This window comes from Prionailurus bengalensis, chromosome B3, assembly GCF_016509475.1.
Source record: "Prionailurus bengalensis isolate Pbe53 chromosome B3, Fcat_Pben_1.1_paternal_pri, whole genome shotgun sequence".
Taxonomy (NCBI): domain Eukaryota; kingdom Metazoa; phylum Chordata; class Mammalia; order Carnivora; family Felidae; genus Prionailurus; species Prionailurus bengalensis.
Window position 1 is genome coordinate 12,132,814 of NC_057355.1, and position 17,543 is coordinate 12,150,356.

The following is a 17,543-nucleotide window of genomic DNA, read 5'->3' on the forward strand; positions in this document are numbered from 1 at the left end:
AAATTCTCAGAGAAAGAGCACTCTGCATTGCTCATGAGTGCACCGGTTTGACATTTGATCTTTATAAATTGGTTCTTTGTGAGACGGATGGATGGGATTGGAGTTTGGCAGAAATGTGCATTTTCCTGTTGATATTAGAACCAGTAATCCTAGCAGCTTGGTTCTATTTGACTGTGCCTTTGACTTTTAGAGCCAACCTCCTTTTGCCTTTAAGTGTTTGTTCATAGCACTTGGTATAAATACTTCGTAAGAGATTATATGACTGCAAACAGAGAACAAACACGTACTTCACAGCTTATAAAGCACCATTACAAGCTCCATCTAATTTAATTGTTACAACAACATTGATATAGGTAGAACAAGTTTTATTACCCAGTTTGTTGGACATAACAGATTTGGCCAAGGTCATAGCAAATGAATATTAGTAATAGTAGCTACCGTTGATTGAGCACTAATTGTGTGCCAGGCATAGTCATGTTATTGTGCCTATTGACTCATTTAAATCTTCATGAAAACCCAAGTAAGAGGTACTGTTCTTCCCATTTTACAAATGGAAAACGTAAGCACAAAGGGGGTAAAGTAACTTACCCAAGGAAGTAAACATGAACCTACAATTCAGATAGTTTTATTCCACTTCACTTGGCATTACGTTTCAGTATATCTCTGGAAATGTGAATATCCCAAGCAGGTCTACCTTCATGATGTGAAATCTGCCTTCTTATTTTCTTAAAGGAAAATGGACGTGTCCGATAGGATGAAAAGTTCCGGGTACTAAAGAATTAAGATGGGCTGGCTTTGGTCCTTTGGCCTCTTGTGCTTGGCACTAGCTACAATGTGACTTTGCCCTTTCAGGCTCAGACAAATGACAGTGACTCTGACACTGAGTCCAAGAGGCAAGCCCAGAGATCCTCTGCCTCTGAGAGTGAGACTGATGACTCCGATGATGACAAGAAGCCAAAGCGCAGGGGGCGCCCCCGAAGTGTGCGGAAGGACCTTGTCGAGGGATTTACTGATGCAGAGATCCGAAGGTTTGTGGAGGCTCTGCTGTCTCTCACTCGAGTGTGTTTGGAGGGTGTGCTGTGAGCCGTGGGCTGCTGGGATTCCTGGTATTTAAGACAGGGAGGGCAGAGGCTGACAACCTGCAAGGAAGGCAGGAGACGGAATCCTTCCCTGAGTCTCCAAAATGGTTCTTCCCTCTCCAGGGTTTCCTTCGCTTGAGCACTCTCTTGTTGGTTGCTCAGCTCTTTTTGTTCTGTTCTCTGGTTACTCTGAGCATTTTCACAAAGGAAGTCCAGCCAAGAGAAAAGACATAATTGGAGGTAAACTTGGGCTGAGCCTTTCTTTTTTTTCTTTATTTAAGAATAGGAATATAGGGACGCCTGGGTGGCTCAGTTGGTTAAGCCCCCGACTCTTGGTTTCAGTTCAGGTCATGATCTCATGGGTTGTAGGATTGAGCCCCTGTGTCAGGCTCTGTGCTGACAACACGGAGCCTGTTTGGGATTCTCTGTCTCTCACTCTCTGCCTCTCCTCAGTTTGAATTCTCTCTCTCAGAAAGAAAAAAAAAAAAAAATTAGAATGCACACATGCCCAAGTGTCTGTGTATATAAAAGAAATAGTATGAATGTAAAAAATTAAAACAGTATGGATAATGCTACTTTCATACCCTTGGTCTTCCCAGCTCACTTCCCATCAAGCTGATACCCATTTGGATGTGGTTTGGTTTATTAGTAGTATACCCAACATACTGGTTCTGCATCCTTTTCTCACTTGTAACTGATTTTAGATGTCTGTGTCCATACTTATTGCACATTTGTTGGTATGTAATTCGTACACATCTGCCCTCCAAAAATGCTTGTAAGCATTTTTTTTCCCACTTTACATGATGTTTTTTATTTTAGGCTGAAGAAAATAGTATGAAGATACTTCCTATCAATTAGTCCTTCCAAGTTAATATAAACTGTGAGGTCTTTATTTTCTCCTGAATTGTTATAACTATCCTTTCCTTCTTTTTTTATTATGGAACAGTGTAAATATATACAAACATTGACAGAGTAGAGTATATGTCCTCTCATACTTACGATGTTATCATCGTAACCATTTTGAATTTGTAGGTAGTCTTATATGTATACCTTACGTCCTCTTGCCTCCTACCCTCAGTATTATTTTGAAAAGAATGTGGGGGCGCCTGGGTGGCTCAGTCGGTTAAGCGTCCAACTTCGGCTCAGGTCATGATCTTGTGGTTCGTGAGTTTGAGCCCCACATGGGGCTGTCTGCTGTCAGCACAGAGCTTGCTTCAGATCCTCTGTCTCCCCCTCTTTCTGTCCCTCCCCTGCTCGTGCGCTCGCTCTCTCTTTCAAAAATAATAAATAAAATTTTTTAAAAAAGAACATATTCTGTGATAGTTGGACACAACGTTCTACAGATGTTTGTTATGCCTGTTTGTTTCCATGTTGTCTGAGTCTTCCATTTCCTTACTGATCTGCATGAATAGGCCCTTTTATCATAAGATGTTCTCTTTTTTTTTTTTTTTTTTTTTTTGGTCTCTCGTAATGATTTTTTGTCCTAAAGTTCATTTTAACATATCTGATACTGGGGGCGACTGGGTGGCTCAGTTGGTTAAGCATCTGACTCTGGTTTCGGCTCAGGTCATGATCTTGCAGTTTTGTGGGTTTGAGCACCGAGTCAGGCTCTGTGCTGGCCGCGTGGAGCTTGCTTAGGATTCTCTCCCTCTCCCGCACTCTTTGCCCCTCCCCAACTTGCACTGTCTCTGTCTCTGTCGAATAAATAAATAAATAAAAAAATCTGTACCAGTGTTGCCACTTCAGCTCCTTTTGGATATTGTATGCACACTATCTTTTTCTCTTTTTTACTTCAGTATGCTGTCTTTGAACCTAGGTTGTGTCTCTTACAGACAGTATGTAGTTGTATCATATTTTAAAAATCTGTTCTTTCAAGTTTTTTATTTTGGAGTCTTTAATCATATTTGCATTTCATGTAATTACTGAGAAGTTAGAGTTTATGTCTGCATTTTGCCATTTGTTTTCTTTATGTCTTATGTTTTGTTTGTTTTTTTTTATTCCTAGGGCTACAAACTTTTGTGTTATGTAGGTGCTTTTTAGTATATCATTTTAATTCCCTTGTTTCTTTGTGTTTCTCATAATTTTCCCATATAGTTTCGTTTACTGTATTTTCAGTTGTTTTCCTAGTGGTTTTCTTGGAGATTATAATTAGTACCTTAACTTGAAACAGTTTTGTTTGGAGTGTCATCAACTTAATTCCAGTGCTGTCTTAAAGTTTTACTCCAATATAGCTTTAATCCTCAATCCTCTTCTGTGCTATTATTGTCAAGCAAGTTATATTTTTACATGTTATAAACCCATCAACACAGTTTTATAATTACTGCTTTATGCAGTTGTTTTAAAAAATCAGCTGGCAGAGCGGGAGGCTGTGCACCTGGGTGGCTCAGTTGGATAAGCGTCCAACTCTTGATTTTGGCTCAGGTCATGATCTCATGGTTCATGAGATTGGGCCTCGTGTCAGCTTCTGCATGTCTCCCACTCATGCTTGCTGTCTCTCTTAAAATAAATAAAACTTAAGAATGAATGAATGAGGGCCTCTGGATGGCTCAGTCGGTTAAACGTCTGATTTTAGTGATGTGGCAGATGACGGTGAGGACTATGATGTATCATGACATCCTGCTTTTTAGCTGTTGGGAGGGAAGCAGATGACACACGAGCCAGCATAGAACACAGTTAAGGGTAGAGACTTGTGGATCGATTGGATTTTTGTTTGCAGATAAGGTTGCACAGGAGGAGTCAGTAGAGTTTCCAAAATAGTTTTGCCTAAGAACTTTTAAATCATATATTTACTTTGCCTTGTTCCCAGAAGTATTTGAGGCATTCTTAAAAATCTTACAGTTGTGTTATTGACCAGAAAAGAATAAAAAATAATTACCACGTGGAATCGATAGTAACAGTATTGGACTGAATAGAGAGGTTAACCATATTGGAGTCTTATCCCAAGAGTTGTGGTGGTTGAATCATTTACTCCATATTGAACTCCACAAACTTGTACCTTCTGAAGGGTATTTTTAGAGTTAGGTCTCTATTCTCTATAATGACCCTTTCAGTTTCTTGCTCAGTCACTGAGTAAAATTGATCTTTACTTTGACTACGTCTTTAGCACTCGTTATTTTCAGTTGACAAGTTTCAGAGTCATTTAGCACTCTTTTAGTTAGTGGCAGTTGCAAGGATTGGGCTCAGTCTGTTTTGACAGTGTGTATGACGTGTTTCATCACAGGATGTGTTGTATTTGCATCAGCAGAGCTAAGAGCCGCTTTTTTAATATGTTTTATTGATCCTGTTCTCAGGTTCATCAAGGCATATAAGAAGTTTGGTCTCCCTCTTGAACGGTAAGCTCCTTATCCACCTGTTTTTCATTTTTATTATGTAGCAGGGTTTTTTTTTGGCGGGGGGGGGGAGGTACTACTTTCCATTTAGTACTAACGCTAAGAACATTTATTTTCCTGGAAACATTTTTTAACAAATATTAGCGTGTTGTGTGATTGTACACGGCCTTTTGGGGAGGGATGACAAAGATGACCATCTGAAGAGAGATTTTGCTGGAGTGGAAGATGTAGCAAGTACATTCAAAACTGTAATGCAAAGAAATAATTTCCAGAAGCGATGCTCACAAAATTCCATTTGAAAGAATACATGTAGTAACTGTTTGCATCCTAGTTCTTATTCAGTAATGTAAATTTGCGATTTTGTAGTCATCTTCTTCTTAATAGGGTGTCATGAGGATTAAATGCAAATAGCTTGAGACCTTTCCAGTTGTAACTTACTAAAGGTTGACTGTCATTACTATTTCACTATTTTACGTGCATTCTGAAAATGAACTCAGAAGTTGGATTTCAGCAAGACTCTTTCAACCTAGTTTAGTACTTTGTCCAGAATTAGCAATATATCCTATAAATAATAGTACTGATTTGAAGGGAATACCAGATTCCTTTCTCTTATTCTTGATAAACTTCTGGAGTAGTAGAACATTACAAGCCTGTGTGTTTTTGTCCTGGCTGTTTGGAGAGGAAGCAGTGATGTGTAGCAGTAGCAACAGTGAAACCAAGAAAGTCAGGTGCACCTTGCCAGGATTGTTGCTGATCCTCCAGGTCAGAATGCTGGTCTTTGAGCCCGGTACCATAAAAATCACCAGGGTCTGGGAAAGTGTGTCTAGCTCCTTTGGGCAGACTGATTTTTAGACGTTAACATATTTGCATGCTTCATGTGAGATCAGTGAAACATACTGTAGCAGTAACTGTACTTTGCTTCTAGGAATATTGTAACGAATGAGAGTAGGACTGGAGAAAGGATTGTGAGCTTGTCCAAAGCAGCAGAGTAGTGCAGTTTTTGGCACTTGACCTGCTACCATTGTCAGACAGCCCATCTAGTTAGTAAAGAAAGCCGACTCCTTTCCCCTGTGTTTTTTGAAATTACTTTGTTTTGTGAACTACTCCAAGGCACAGTTCTTAATGATGGGATGCGTACATTAGCCCTGCGTCACTGTTGGAGGGCTCTTGGTGGAGCCTTGACACAACCAGTGAGGAAAGGAGAGAAAGATGTCTTTGCAGGAGCAAGCATGTAGGGGACCAGGTGGTAGCTCATGTGACATTAGAACAGTGGCCACAGGGCCTTGATGTGTCCCCATATCTGTCCTTCCTCAGGCTGGAGTGCATAGCCCGCGATGCAGAGCTGGTAGATAAGTCCGTAGCGGATCTGAAACGCCTGGGTGAGCTGATTCACAACAGCTGTGTATCAGCAATGCAGGAGTATGAAGAACAGCTGAAAGAAAATGCCAGCGAGGGTAAGTCAGCAAGTCCCTGCCCATGGTTCTCCTGGACCTGGCACTTGGGAATGGGAATTGTGCTAAGGGGCTGGTTTTTGAAGAACAGACTTCTATCCCATGCATCCCTAATCCTTTGAGGTGTGTATTCTGACCTTCCTTTCTGTGAGCTCAGTGTTGTGAGATCCCAGAGCTCGACTCACAAACGAAGTTGATTTGCAGAAGGTGGAGGTAATGAACAGCATGAGTGCTTTCTTCTGATGTTGCTCCAGAAACCTTAGATTCGTGTTAACGCTCTAAAGCCCTGAGTGGGCAGAGCTGACTGTATACATCTGTATTTCAGCTACAAATGAGGACCTTGTTGACAACGATCATCTCTAATTATCTGGGATATACAAACATGAGTTGTGTTGTGGCAGACTTAAAAGGATTAGAGAATTGGAATAAATAAAATAGGAGATGAATATTGTAAACATTTCTGTTACAGCGAGATTTTCGTGGCACTAGAATTTGTTATGAGTGACAAGTTATACCCTCTCAATGGTCTCATTTGCTGAGAGTAACGGTGCCAGCCTCAGAGGTTAGAACGATTACTGTGTAATCCCATACCTGAAAAGTGCCTATTAGCATGTTTTCTGGCTTGCAATGTTAGCTAAGATCAGTGAAGAGGTATTTGTGCTTTAGATTTTTTTAAGGGCATTATCGAAAGTAGTAGAATTTTAAAATATCTTCAGTTAGATGGGGTGCCTGGGTGGCTCAGTCAGTTAAGTGTCCAGTTTCGGCTCAAGTCATGATCTGATGGTTCGTGAGTTTGAGCCCCCTGTCAGGCTCTGTGCTGACAGCTCAGAGCCTGGAGGCTGCTTCAGATTCTGTGTCTCCCTCTCTCTGTGCCCCACCTCCATATGTGTGCATGTGTTCACGCACGCTCTCTCTCTCTCTCTCAAAAATAAATATTAAAAAAATTAAAATATCTTCAGTAGAGTCAAAAGTTTCTTTAGATGTCTTTTCCTTTTTTGTGAAAGAAACTTAAGTGGTTTGGACAGTGATCCCAGTTCATGTTTTTATAGCACTCAGAATACACCCAAGAATAAACTTTAAGTTTACAGTGTTTTCTTTTTTCATTGTAATTGTTGTGAATAAATTTTACGTTCACAGGGTTCAAAATTTAAAAACGGGTACCCTGTTTCTTGTATCTTTCTAGAAATAAGAAAATACATATTACAAAAAATGAATAGATGATATTTTTCCCCTTATTCCCACAAAAATGCAGCACATGTTCTGCGCCTTGCTATTCCTATCTCCCAGTATAGTTTGGTGAAATTTCCTTGTAACAGTTCCCTGCCTCCCACATCCCTCTTTTTTGATTCGTGTTTTCATTCTGGATCCGGTTAATTGCTTCCTCCTGCCATTGGGTAACTTGTTCCCCCTATCTGTATTTGCCATGAACTCTGGGTTCAGGATGACATTTCTCATTCAGATGTAAGATTGTCGATAACTCTTTCCTTCAAGCGGGAAATTTTTCCTAAAAAAGCTAACATAATTATGTATTTGTCTTATCCTACATTGGACACATTTCTAAATATCAATACCAGTCTTACTCCTCAAAGTTTGATTTCTTTGCTTTTTTTCATCCCACTGGCTCTGGGCGGTCAAAATACTGTGTTTTAAAATTATTTGAAGTTCTTCTTTTCTCTCTGCTGTTAGCTTACCCACTTAATAGCGCAACCCCCTTTTAAGTTTCATTTATTTTCAACTTTCAGGGGTTGCTTTTCTCATGTTGACTTAACTCTCATTTACATGGTCCAAAGCTCCAAAACTCTGAAACAAGTTTCATTTAGAGAATCTTACTTTCATCCCAGCCCCAGTCCTGCTTTCTTCTTCCCCCATAGGTCGGTGTTTCTAATAATACTTTAGGGTTTATCTTTTTACTGTTTCTCTGTAAGAATTTCAGTGTGTGTGTGTGTGTTTCCCCTGTTGTATTCCTCGTATTTTCACGTGCGGAGATCACTCCTTCCTTTTGCAATTGCAGTGCTCCACCACGTAGTAAATGTTAGTTCGGACTTCATTGTTCCCGAGCAACAAATATTTGGGTTGTTTTTAGTCTTTGGCCATTTTAAAGAAAGCCACAGTGAATTTGTAGTCTAATGGATATGCTGTTTCGTATCTCTGCCAGCGTATCTTTTGGATTGGTTTCTGGAAGGGGTTTGCTGGGTCCTGGGGAAGTATGACTTGGTTGGAATTTGCTAAATTCTTCTCCAACCGTCTGGTACCATTTATACTGCCACCAGCAATGGATATTGGTGGTGTTTACAGGCCTCACAAACAGGATATTGTCAAATGGTTGGGTTTTTGCCAAGATGATAGGTGAGAAATGGTGTCTTGTTTTTCTTTTAATGAGTAAGGTTTTTCTAAGAGCCATCTGTGAACCACCCATTTTCTGCTTTGTTTTCTTTTGAGCTGTTGGTCTTAATTTTTAGGATCTCTTTTTCTTTAAAAAAATTTTTTTTTTTTTCAACGTTTATTTATTTTTGGGACAGAGAGAGACAGAGCATGAACGGGGGAGGGGCAGAGAGAGAGGGAGACGCAGAATCGGAAACAGGCTCCAGGCTCGGAGCCATCAGCCCAGAGCCTGACGCGGGGCTCGAACTCACGGACCGCGAGACCGCGACCTGGCTGAAGTCGGACGCTTAACCGACTGCGCCACCCAGGCGCCCCAAGGATCTCTTTTTCTGATGGAAGTTCCTGGTTTTCCCCTATAGTTTGTAATTTGTCTTTTTACTTTGCTTATGGCATTTTAAAAAAACTTAAATTTTTTATATAATCAAATGTATCAGTCTTTTTACCTTATTGTGTTTAGGTTTTGAGTCCGTGAAAAACATTTCCTCTACTCCCAGGATAAAAAGGAATTCACTGTGACTTTTTCTCCTCTTGTATGATTTCATTTACTTTTATATCTCTGACCCACTTGGACTTACCCAATTTTATTTATTTTTTGTATGGTTACTGTATATCTCAATACCATTAAAAACGATTCATCTTTTTCCCACTGCCTGATTTTTATTCTTTTTAAGACTTGCATAGTCTGTTACTGATATACCATATGTTAAGGGACATTCAGCTGTATAATCTTTCGCTTTACAGTGTTTGGTAGATAATTGTGTATGCTTTCCATTTTGCACCATTCTCTCCCACCAAGCATTGAATGAGGGTGTTGGTCTCTTGGTCTCACCAACATAATTTTCTCAAATTTTTGAATTTTTCAACATGATAGGTCAGAAATGGTATGCATATATATTTAATTTGCATTTTTCTTCTTGTGAGTGAGGTTGAGTATTTTTCAAATGTTTAGGAATCATTTGTATTTGCTTCTCTGTGAGTTGTCTCTGTCCTTTGCCCGTATTTCTGTTGTAATCCTTTTATTTTAAGGTGGGGAAACTGATACTCAGGTTAATAACTAGAAGTGAGAATGAGAAAAGGGAAGGGAGGAAGGGGTACTATGTGCAGATTTGGGAATAAATCCAGATTTCTGAGTTTTAGAGAAGTGCCTTTCCCACTTTCTCACATTCTGTTCCAACTCTCTTCTGTATTGGGAATAGCATTTGCAAGTGAATTCTAGCGGGTTACAGAAGAGTATCTAAATGATGTTTTATAATCATAGCATCATTTCATCAACTTGAATGTTAACAAAAAAGAAATTTTTTTTCAGGCTCTGAGCCATTTTTTTCTTTCATAGACAAGTGTCATCATCTTGTGCTGGACTATGACTAGATTTGACTGGGTTTCATCTTTAATTCTAGGATTATTTTAATCTGGCACTAGGGCTAAAGAAGTCTTTCCATGACACCTTATGTTCATCATTTCAGTTGGTATTAACTTGATCTACTTTTTTCATGGAGAAGATCATCTTTGTAACACTGGAGTTTTCTTGAGGCTCCTAGGTGGCTCAGTCGGTTAAGTGTCCTACTCTTGATTTGGGCTCAGGTCATGGTCTCTCAGTTTGTGAGCTTGGAGTTCTTCCTCTCCTTCTCTTTCTGCCCCTCCCCTGCTTGCACTCTCTTTGTCTGTCTGTCTGTCTGTCTCTCTCTCTCTCTCTCTCTCTCAAAATAAATAAATAAACATAAAAAAAAATTTCAAGTTTTCTTGAATTGTTAAGAGGATAGTTAGAAAACGAAAGAAATCAGTATTACTATTCATCCTTCCAAATCTTCTTTTTTACTTTTAATTTTATAACCAAAGTATAAAACAAACAGGAAAGTTAAAATAGAATTATAAATACCAGTGGATTAAAAAAAAAATCCTAAATCTTAAAAATCTGGAGAATTATTTGGAGGCTACTTTATAAACATTGAGAAACTTTTGATTTTAGATTATATCTTTGAACTATAACAATAAGCCACAGATCGATTTCTAGTGAATAGGAGTTGGAACTCCAGCAAATTCTCACTTAACTAATGTGAAATTGGTGTTCTTCAGGGAAAGGACCAGGGAAAAAGAGAGGCCCAACAATCAAAATATCTGGGGTTCAGGTTAATGTGAAATCCATTATACAACATGAGGAAGAGTTTGAGATGCTGCATAAATCTATCCCTGTGGACCCTGAAGAAAAAAAAAAGTGAGTCTGTCCTGTGCATACTCATGAGTGGTTGTGTTGTAAGAAAGTGGATTTGGGGTTAAGTCATGGATTGTCAGGTCATGTTTTCACTGTCTTTTGTAAAATGCATCAGGATACTTTGTGTCATTTGCGTTCATTTCCAAATTTGAAAGGGCCCCCCTCTCATGTCCTCCTGTTTTTGAAATCCCTCTAGATACTGCTTAACCTGTCGAGTGAAAGCTGCACATTTCGATGTCGAGTGGGGGGTAGAGGATGATTCGCGTTTACTCCTGGGAATTTATGAGCATGGCTATGGAAACTGGGAGTTAATTAAAACGGATCCAGAGCTTAAGTTAACTGACAAAGTAAGTAAATCTGTGATGCTGGAGATTTCCAGATTTGTTGAATAATACATATTTTTTGATAACTTATTTTTAACTATTTTCTGGGGGGTGGGGGATCAAATTTGAAATTAGTACAGTAGTAAATTCCTGGGATTTCTTTGTTTTGGGGAATATTACCATCTTTGGTGGACTGGGGCACTGTTACATAGATGAAGATAATAGCCAGGTGAAATTTTGGGGAAATCACAGGAGAAATCTTAAAATTCTGATTCTTCTTGAAGGTACATCTAATGTCATTGCAACAAATACCAGGGTAAGATTATTAATAATACAAGGATTCTTCGGCCTTAATTGTTGGCCGCTTCTTTAAAACTGTATTTGAAGCAGTCGTATTTCCATTCTGCACACAGAGTGAGCCACACCTTGGTGTTTTTTGTAATGGGATTAAACCTTGCTGTACGTCTCCCACAAAATCGAGCCTCCCACCCTACCCGTTGCAGTCAGGCTACCAGACAGTGAGGCCGTGCTCAGAGCTGTAAGCAGGGAAAGCTGACTGGCTCAAACTTTAGTAGGACGCGCTCCACGTTGTGCTCCTGGCAGGGCTTTTCCTGGCACGTCAAACAATGCTCATCCCACGTGTGGTGTTCTGAGAGGGTGACAGCACCCTGCCATAAGCACTGAGACCAAATCCAGTCTGGCCCGAGAGGTCCCACCGTGGTAGCAGGGACGGACCACGTCCTGGCATAGCTCAGTGCTCTCCGGCAATGCTCTAAGAAGCATTTTCAATCTAAAACGAAGCTTTAACCTAGCTCCAGGGATTCCCTGCTCCTGGAAGGAGGAAATCCACGACGGCTGGGATGCTCTAGCAGATGAAGCCAACAAGCCCCTCCTACCTGAGTTGTTCTACCCTGTTAACAGCACAGGTAGGAGCCAGTGGGAGAGCTGGATTTCTCCATCCCATTTTGTAAAACGAGAACGGCTCATGAGGGATTTTCAGTGACCGGGAGCCATGGACGTGAGATAGGATCTGAGGCTTTATCTGTATTTCGGGTGGTTGGGGAGGGAAAGGACTGCTCAGTTCTTTGTTGTTTCTGTGTATCCGGATCCACTAACCGGGACATGGGTGGTGGCGGGTGCTTCTCTTCCTTTCCTGTTGAAGATTCTGCCCGTGGAGACGGATAAAAAGCCGCAGGGGAAGCAGCTGCAGACCCGGGCGGACTACTTGCTGAAGCTGCTCAGGAAGAGTCTGGAGAAGAAGGGGGCTGTGACGGGCGGGGAAGAGGTGAGTGGGGCAGCCGACCGGGCATCCTTCAGCAGGCCGAGGCTCCAACCCTGCAGAATTAGGTAGGAGAAGGGATGCTTGCCCTCTCCAGGAGGTACATTCCATAGTCAGGTGTTGCTTTTGAGGGTGCAATAATGATGTTTTGGTTGGTAATAATAGAAAAGTTCATTCGGTAATTGACCTAAACATCTTGGCACCTTTCTTACAAGCCCACTGTCCTCCAGTATTGCCTCAAAATAGTCCTCACCTCTCCCAGCCCCACCTCCAGACATATGCTTTTACTGTTTCTTTATGCTGCTTCCTCAATTTTGGAACATGGTACTGGTTGTTGTATGAGTACCACCAGGTTTACCTGGTGTAGCTGACTCTGGGCCGCTTGAATGATGGGTCCCGTACGTCTAATGGATGGTTAGTGGATTCGGTGGATTCAGAAACTGGCCTTCAGCTAGGACTGCCTTACCTGCTCAGTGAAGAATACCAGCAGAGTTGCCAGTGAACTCATCTAAACCATAATCTGCTTTTATTTTCCCAATTTTTCATTTCAAATGAGAATCACAGTGAGGAGGAGAGAGGTTACATTTGGTACTAGCAGCCTTTGTGGGTGCTGGTTCCTAGTCCTCTGAGAGCTCTGCCGTTTGCATTTGTTTCCCTGTATTACAAACAAAACAAATTTTATATAAAGTCACATTTCATTTCTGATCATTTTTAATATTATAGTGTCGTAAGTAGTGCCATTCTCCAGACAGCGTGTTGAGTATGAAGTGTACATTAGGTTCTGGAGGGACAGATTAGGTCATGTTTATACTTGTAGATTTCTGAACCATGTTGGAGTGGATCCATATTTTAACCTTTTTCCTAATTTTTAGATAGAGTGTACTTCTCGATTTTCAAATGTCACTGTTATGTCTCACATTAAATTTATTGGTATTTTTGTGCATAAAGGTGCTTTTCCAATTCTTCTGTATTCTATCTTTAGTGTGAATTCCAAATACTGGAATCCATAGGTTCAAGGATGTGGAGGCTTTTATGTGGCATAGGGACCTGTATAGGGCCTACATGACTGTTCTCCTTTTTTTTCCCCCAGGTAGAATAAGTTGCATGCTTTGAATTGCCTTTGAATCTTCTCGTTTGAATTGTATGACTGCTCCTGCTCCGAAGAGTCCTAATGTTACCTGGTCATGCTTTTTAAGGGACTTGATTTGTGGTTTTAACATCATTTTCTGTCTCTTCCAGGCCAAATTAAAGAAGCGGAAGCCTCGAGTAAAGAAGGAAAACAAAGAGCCCAGGCTGAAAGATGAGCATGGGATTGAGTTTTCATCACCTAGACACTCAGACAATCCATCGGAAGAGGGAGAAGTAAAGGTATGTGGCTGGATTTCAGTTGACAGTTTGCTTGTAGGCTACATTTATTTTGCCAAGTGGTATATATAAAACCATTCAAGATGTGTTTGGTTTATATGCAGAGTCAGTAAAGTGAAAATAGAATCTATATGTCTTTGCTTAACCCGTGAGAGGGGAATCGGTTCATTTAAGTCAGCCATTGCAGAGTCCTAGATAGTGGAAGTAAATGAAGGGACCCGTGCAAGGTGAAGTGATAAATGGCACACGACACCAAGCCTTGCGGTGAGAAAGGTTAGGGAGTGGTGGGGACTGTGGCTCACCAGGGGCCTCGTGCCTGATGCTGAGGGGCAGCGGCTCTGCTGTTCAGTGCTTCGTGGGCTAACAGAACGCTTCTGTGGGTCAGGTTTGGCCCGGGGCCTGGCAGCTTGTGAGACCTCTGGCCTGAGCAAACTGAAAAATTGGTAGCATTTGGTGTGTTGTTTCAGGGAGTAACAACTTTATGGGATTTTATGTCGTTTCCCTTTGGGTGTGATGGTACTTTGAGATTAGCTCCAAGAGGATCAGCAGCGGGTGCAGAAAGTGGCATGGGTTTGTCATGCATACGCGAATTCAAAAACTAGCAACCTTGACAGTTACTAGGTGGTGGGTATATAACATCTCTGGGCCTCAGTTTTTTCTGTCTGTGAAATGGGAATGATAATGCCTCTGGTTGAAGGGTTGCTGTGAGAATTAGAGAGATGTGAGTCAAGAGCATCTGCGGCTCCAGGCCTAACTGGTTATTTATCATTGGGGAGTTTAGAGTTGTGTGAGTGCATGCATTAAGGCTGTAAGCGTGAAAACAAGCTTCCAAGTGTAGATGTAGTGATGAACCAATGTAGACGGTTGCTCCTCTCTAGAAAGTAGGTGAGTAGATACAAAGTTTGTGGCTAAAGCTCATAGCCCTGTTTGTTTTCTAGGATGATGGCTTAGAAAAAAGTCCAATGAAAAAGAAACAGAAGAAGAAAGAGAACAAGGAGAACAAGGAGAAACAAATGAGTTCTAGGAAAGACAAAGAAGGGGACAAGGAGAGGAAGAAGTCAAAAGATAAGAAAGAGAAGGTATCAGTGTCCTTCTACTTACTGAGATACCCACAGCCTCTGAAATTTCTTCCAGGATTTAGAATGGGGTTTGAGGGTCCGGAAATCATCGTCTCTTTATGGGCACATCTAAGAAGGAAGGATGGGGTTGTCAGGGGGATGCTCGCACCTCCTCTTAGAGGGGAATGTGCAGTTTGGGTTTTTTTGTTTTTTTTTTTTTTTAATATAGAAGGCCTTTGATCTCTCATAACATTTCAGAGGGGAAGTTTTGAATGACATAGGACAGGTGAGAGAAATCTGCATTCACAGGTAATGACTTGAAATATGTTCTTACGTTCATGGTAGAAGAATATAATCCATAGATGAATTTGAATATTTGATGGGTTTAGGAGTTGAACCAAATATATCCAGAGAAGTGTTTAGAGTAGAAATGGATGAAAAACGCTGCTATTCTAGAACCTTTGCTTTGGGAGTTTTAAGAAGTTAATTCTAAACCACAGACTTCTGGTAGAGTGTTGCTTGTATGCTTGCTGACTTCTGATGAAATTATTTTGTAATTCACTCTTAATCATTAAAACATACAAACAAATATCTACTATAATCTCATCATCCAGGGAACTCTATAGTAGATTTCTTGATGAGTCCCTTTGGAACTTTTGTTTTATACAGATGAGTATAAAATGAAGATCAACTCAGACTCTTTGGGTAGCCCTTTCTCCCAAATTCAGCAGTACATCAGAAACAACATTCCAAGTGAATAAGTGTTAAAATCACTTTGGATAAAGAAGGTTCTGTTTGGTTATAGATCTTGGAAGCAATTTAAGCTTCCCATATTGAAATCACTTTGAAATTTTTTATGTTGGGAAAACCTGTGCCAGATACCTTTGCATCTGTGCTCCCACAGAAAGATAACCAGTTTTTTTTTTTAAGTGAAACATTTCCAAAATAAAAGCACGAGGAACAGTGTACCAAACATCCACTCATCCACCACCCATGTATAACTGTTACCAACATTTTGTCATGTTTATTCCAAGTGCCTTTTGTTTGGCTGGTGTATTTTGTGTTTTGTGCACACCTTACCGGCACTGTTGAAGCCCCCTCCATTCCTTCTACCTGATTTCCTGACTCTGCCTCCCTGTTTTTTCCTCTCATGGTTTGAAACCTTCCTATCTGTGTTTTTATACTTTTACCATGTATTAAAGAATCGTAAACAAAGCATACTATTAGGTTTTCAAATGTTCATACGTGAAGTCAGTGTATAAGTATGTATCTTCATCCTTCTGCATCCTTTCATGGATAAATGAGATTTATCCATGTGGATTTGTGTGCATTTCAGTCATTTACAGTACTAAAGTTAATACAGATTTCTTGATCAAAGTGTATGTTCATAAGCTCTTAATAAAAGTTGCTACGTGATACTTTACAAGAGCTTTGGCAATTTATAATCTTAGCCTGTTGATGGCGTTTTTGTGCATTTTATGGTGAGGGGATAGAAGCCAAAATAGCATTGTTCTGAAGCTGAAGTTATAATTAGTTTTTTGGAGAAAGAAATGGAAATGATGTGTGATTAAGCCATTTGTTAATTGTGTAGATTTGATTACATGGTGTCTACCCTTTTTATAAATTGAGTCCATCACATTTCCCCACTGGAGTGATGTGACATAGGTAAGAAGTCCAGCTTGCAAGGCAGGATTGCACAAATGACAATGATTCCTTGTAACTCTTTTTTAAAAGCCTAAAGGTGGTGATGCCAAATCTTCAAGTAAATCAAAGCGATCTCAGGGTCCTGTCCATATTACAGCAGGAAGTGAGCCTGTCCCCATTGGAGAGGATGAGGACGATGATCTGGACCAGGAGACATTCAGCATAGTAAGTCTTAAAATTGAGGGGTGCTGGTGTGTGTGGCCACAGTGCTTGCCGTGGCTCCGTCTTTCTCAGGTCAGCCACACAACCGCAGTTGGCCTGAGTGTTAGTATATTACTTTGGAACACACTGCTTCTACTGTCTAAAGACCTTTTGCTCTGGAACAGGCTGGCAGGAAGAGATTTTCGTACTCACTCTCTGGGGAGAGAGTTTGGGGGATCGATTTCATATCTTGTGCTCCCACTCAGAAAGGCTGCAAGCGGCCCTTAGAGGCATTTGGGAAACCCTAGTGTTAACTGAGGTAACATTTCCTAAATACTTTGTGTGCCAGCCCCTGGAGTTACCTACTGTGTTGCAAAGAGGACTGTTTCTGTCACTGCAGACTTTACATTTGAGTGGGGGAGATAGTCAGATAGGCACACAGATTGTGCTTGTGCTACTGTGATGGGGACGTGTGGGGGGGACAGCAGATGCTCTGAAGATCCTGTGACAAGGGGAGCAGACCCAGGCAGGGGCTATTGGGAAGGCATGTTTAAGGAGGTGATGTTCAAATTGGGTTCTGAAGGAAGAGGAAGAAGTCACAGGAGACGAGGGCAGAGAAGAACGTGCCAGGGCAAGGCAGCAGCATGCACAAAGGCTGTGTGGCAGAACTGCCTATGGTGCAGTAAGGGGGTTACATAAGGCCACTGTGGCTTGTGTGGGGAGAACAAGGGGACAGCATGACACGAGACGCGGCCGGGGTACTGGCTGAGTGCACTGGAGCAGTGGTGAGCCTGGTGTTACCTTCCATGCTGTGTACTGCGGTGCTAGGGGCACGGCCCAGGTCTCATGTGGGATTGGAAACGGTCCAGTGTGTCCTTAAGGGCGACCTTAGCCCCTCACCGGAGCTGCAGGTTCTTCACTGGACTGTGTGCTCCATGAGTCCCCTCACTTCCTCTGCCCAACCTTGCATCAATCACAGCTCGCTAGAGTAGTTAATTCAGTCTCAAAGAGAACCTGGTCTTCCAAATTTCAAAATACTCCTGCTGTGTGGCAGCAGAGGGTAGGATACTGACCTCATCCTGTAAGGTGGTCTTCTCGTTACTCCTGTCTCTGTGTTCCCCCAAATCTATACACACATATCTATTTTTTATTCTTCCTTCTCTCATTTATCTTACTCCTCTGTTACTGTTCTGCCCTGAGCTCTCTGATGGGGACTACTTTCT

The 17,543-nt window shown here is 41.2% G+C and overlaps 1 protein-coding gene across 6 annotated transcripts in view; it reads left to right on the forward strand.

The window, feature by feature from the left end:
* CHD2 (chromodomain helicase DNA binding protein 2) overlaps positions 1-17,543 on the forward strand; it is a 122,716-nt gene that overhangs the window by 81,710 nt on the left and 23,463 nt on the right. For 5 of the 6 annotated variants that reach the window (XR_006293183.1, XM_043554764.1, XM_043554767.1 and 2 more), the window contains 9 exons: positions 853-1,028; positions 4,370-4,411; positions 5,723-5,862; positions 10,315-10,453; positions 10,647-10,797; positions 11,936-12,058; positions 13,292-13,420; positions 14,356-14,496; positions 16,210-16,344. Coding sequence is in view for 5 of the 6 variants with exons in the window: in XM_043554764.1 (XP_043410699.1) it covers positions 853-1,028; positions 4,370-4,411; positions 5,723-5,862; positions 10,315-10,453; positions 10,647-10,797; positions 11,936-12,058; positions 13,292-13,420; positions 14,356-14,496; positions 16,210-16,344 (1,176 nt within the window). In the remaining variant the exon portion in view is untranslated. The remainder of the gene's footprint in view (positions 1-852; positions 1,029-4,369; positions 4,412-5,722; positions 5,863-10,314; positions 10,454-10,646; positions 10,798-11,935; positions 12,059-13,291; positions 13,421-14,355; positions 14,497-16,209; positions 16,345-17,543) is intronic. The other variant, XM_043554766.1, reaches the window with a different exon arrangement.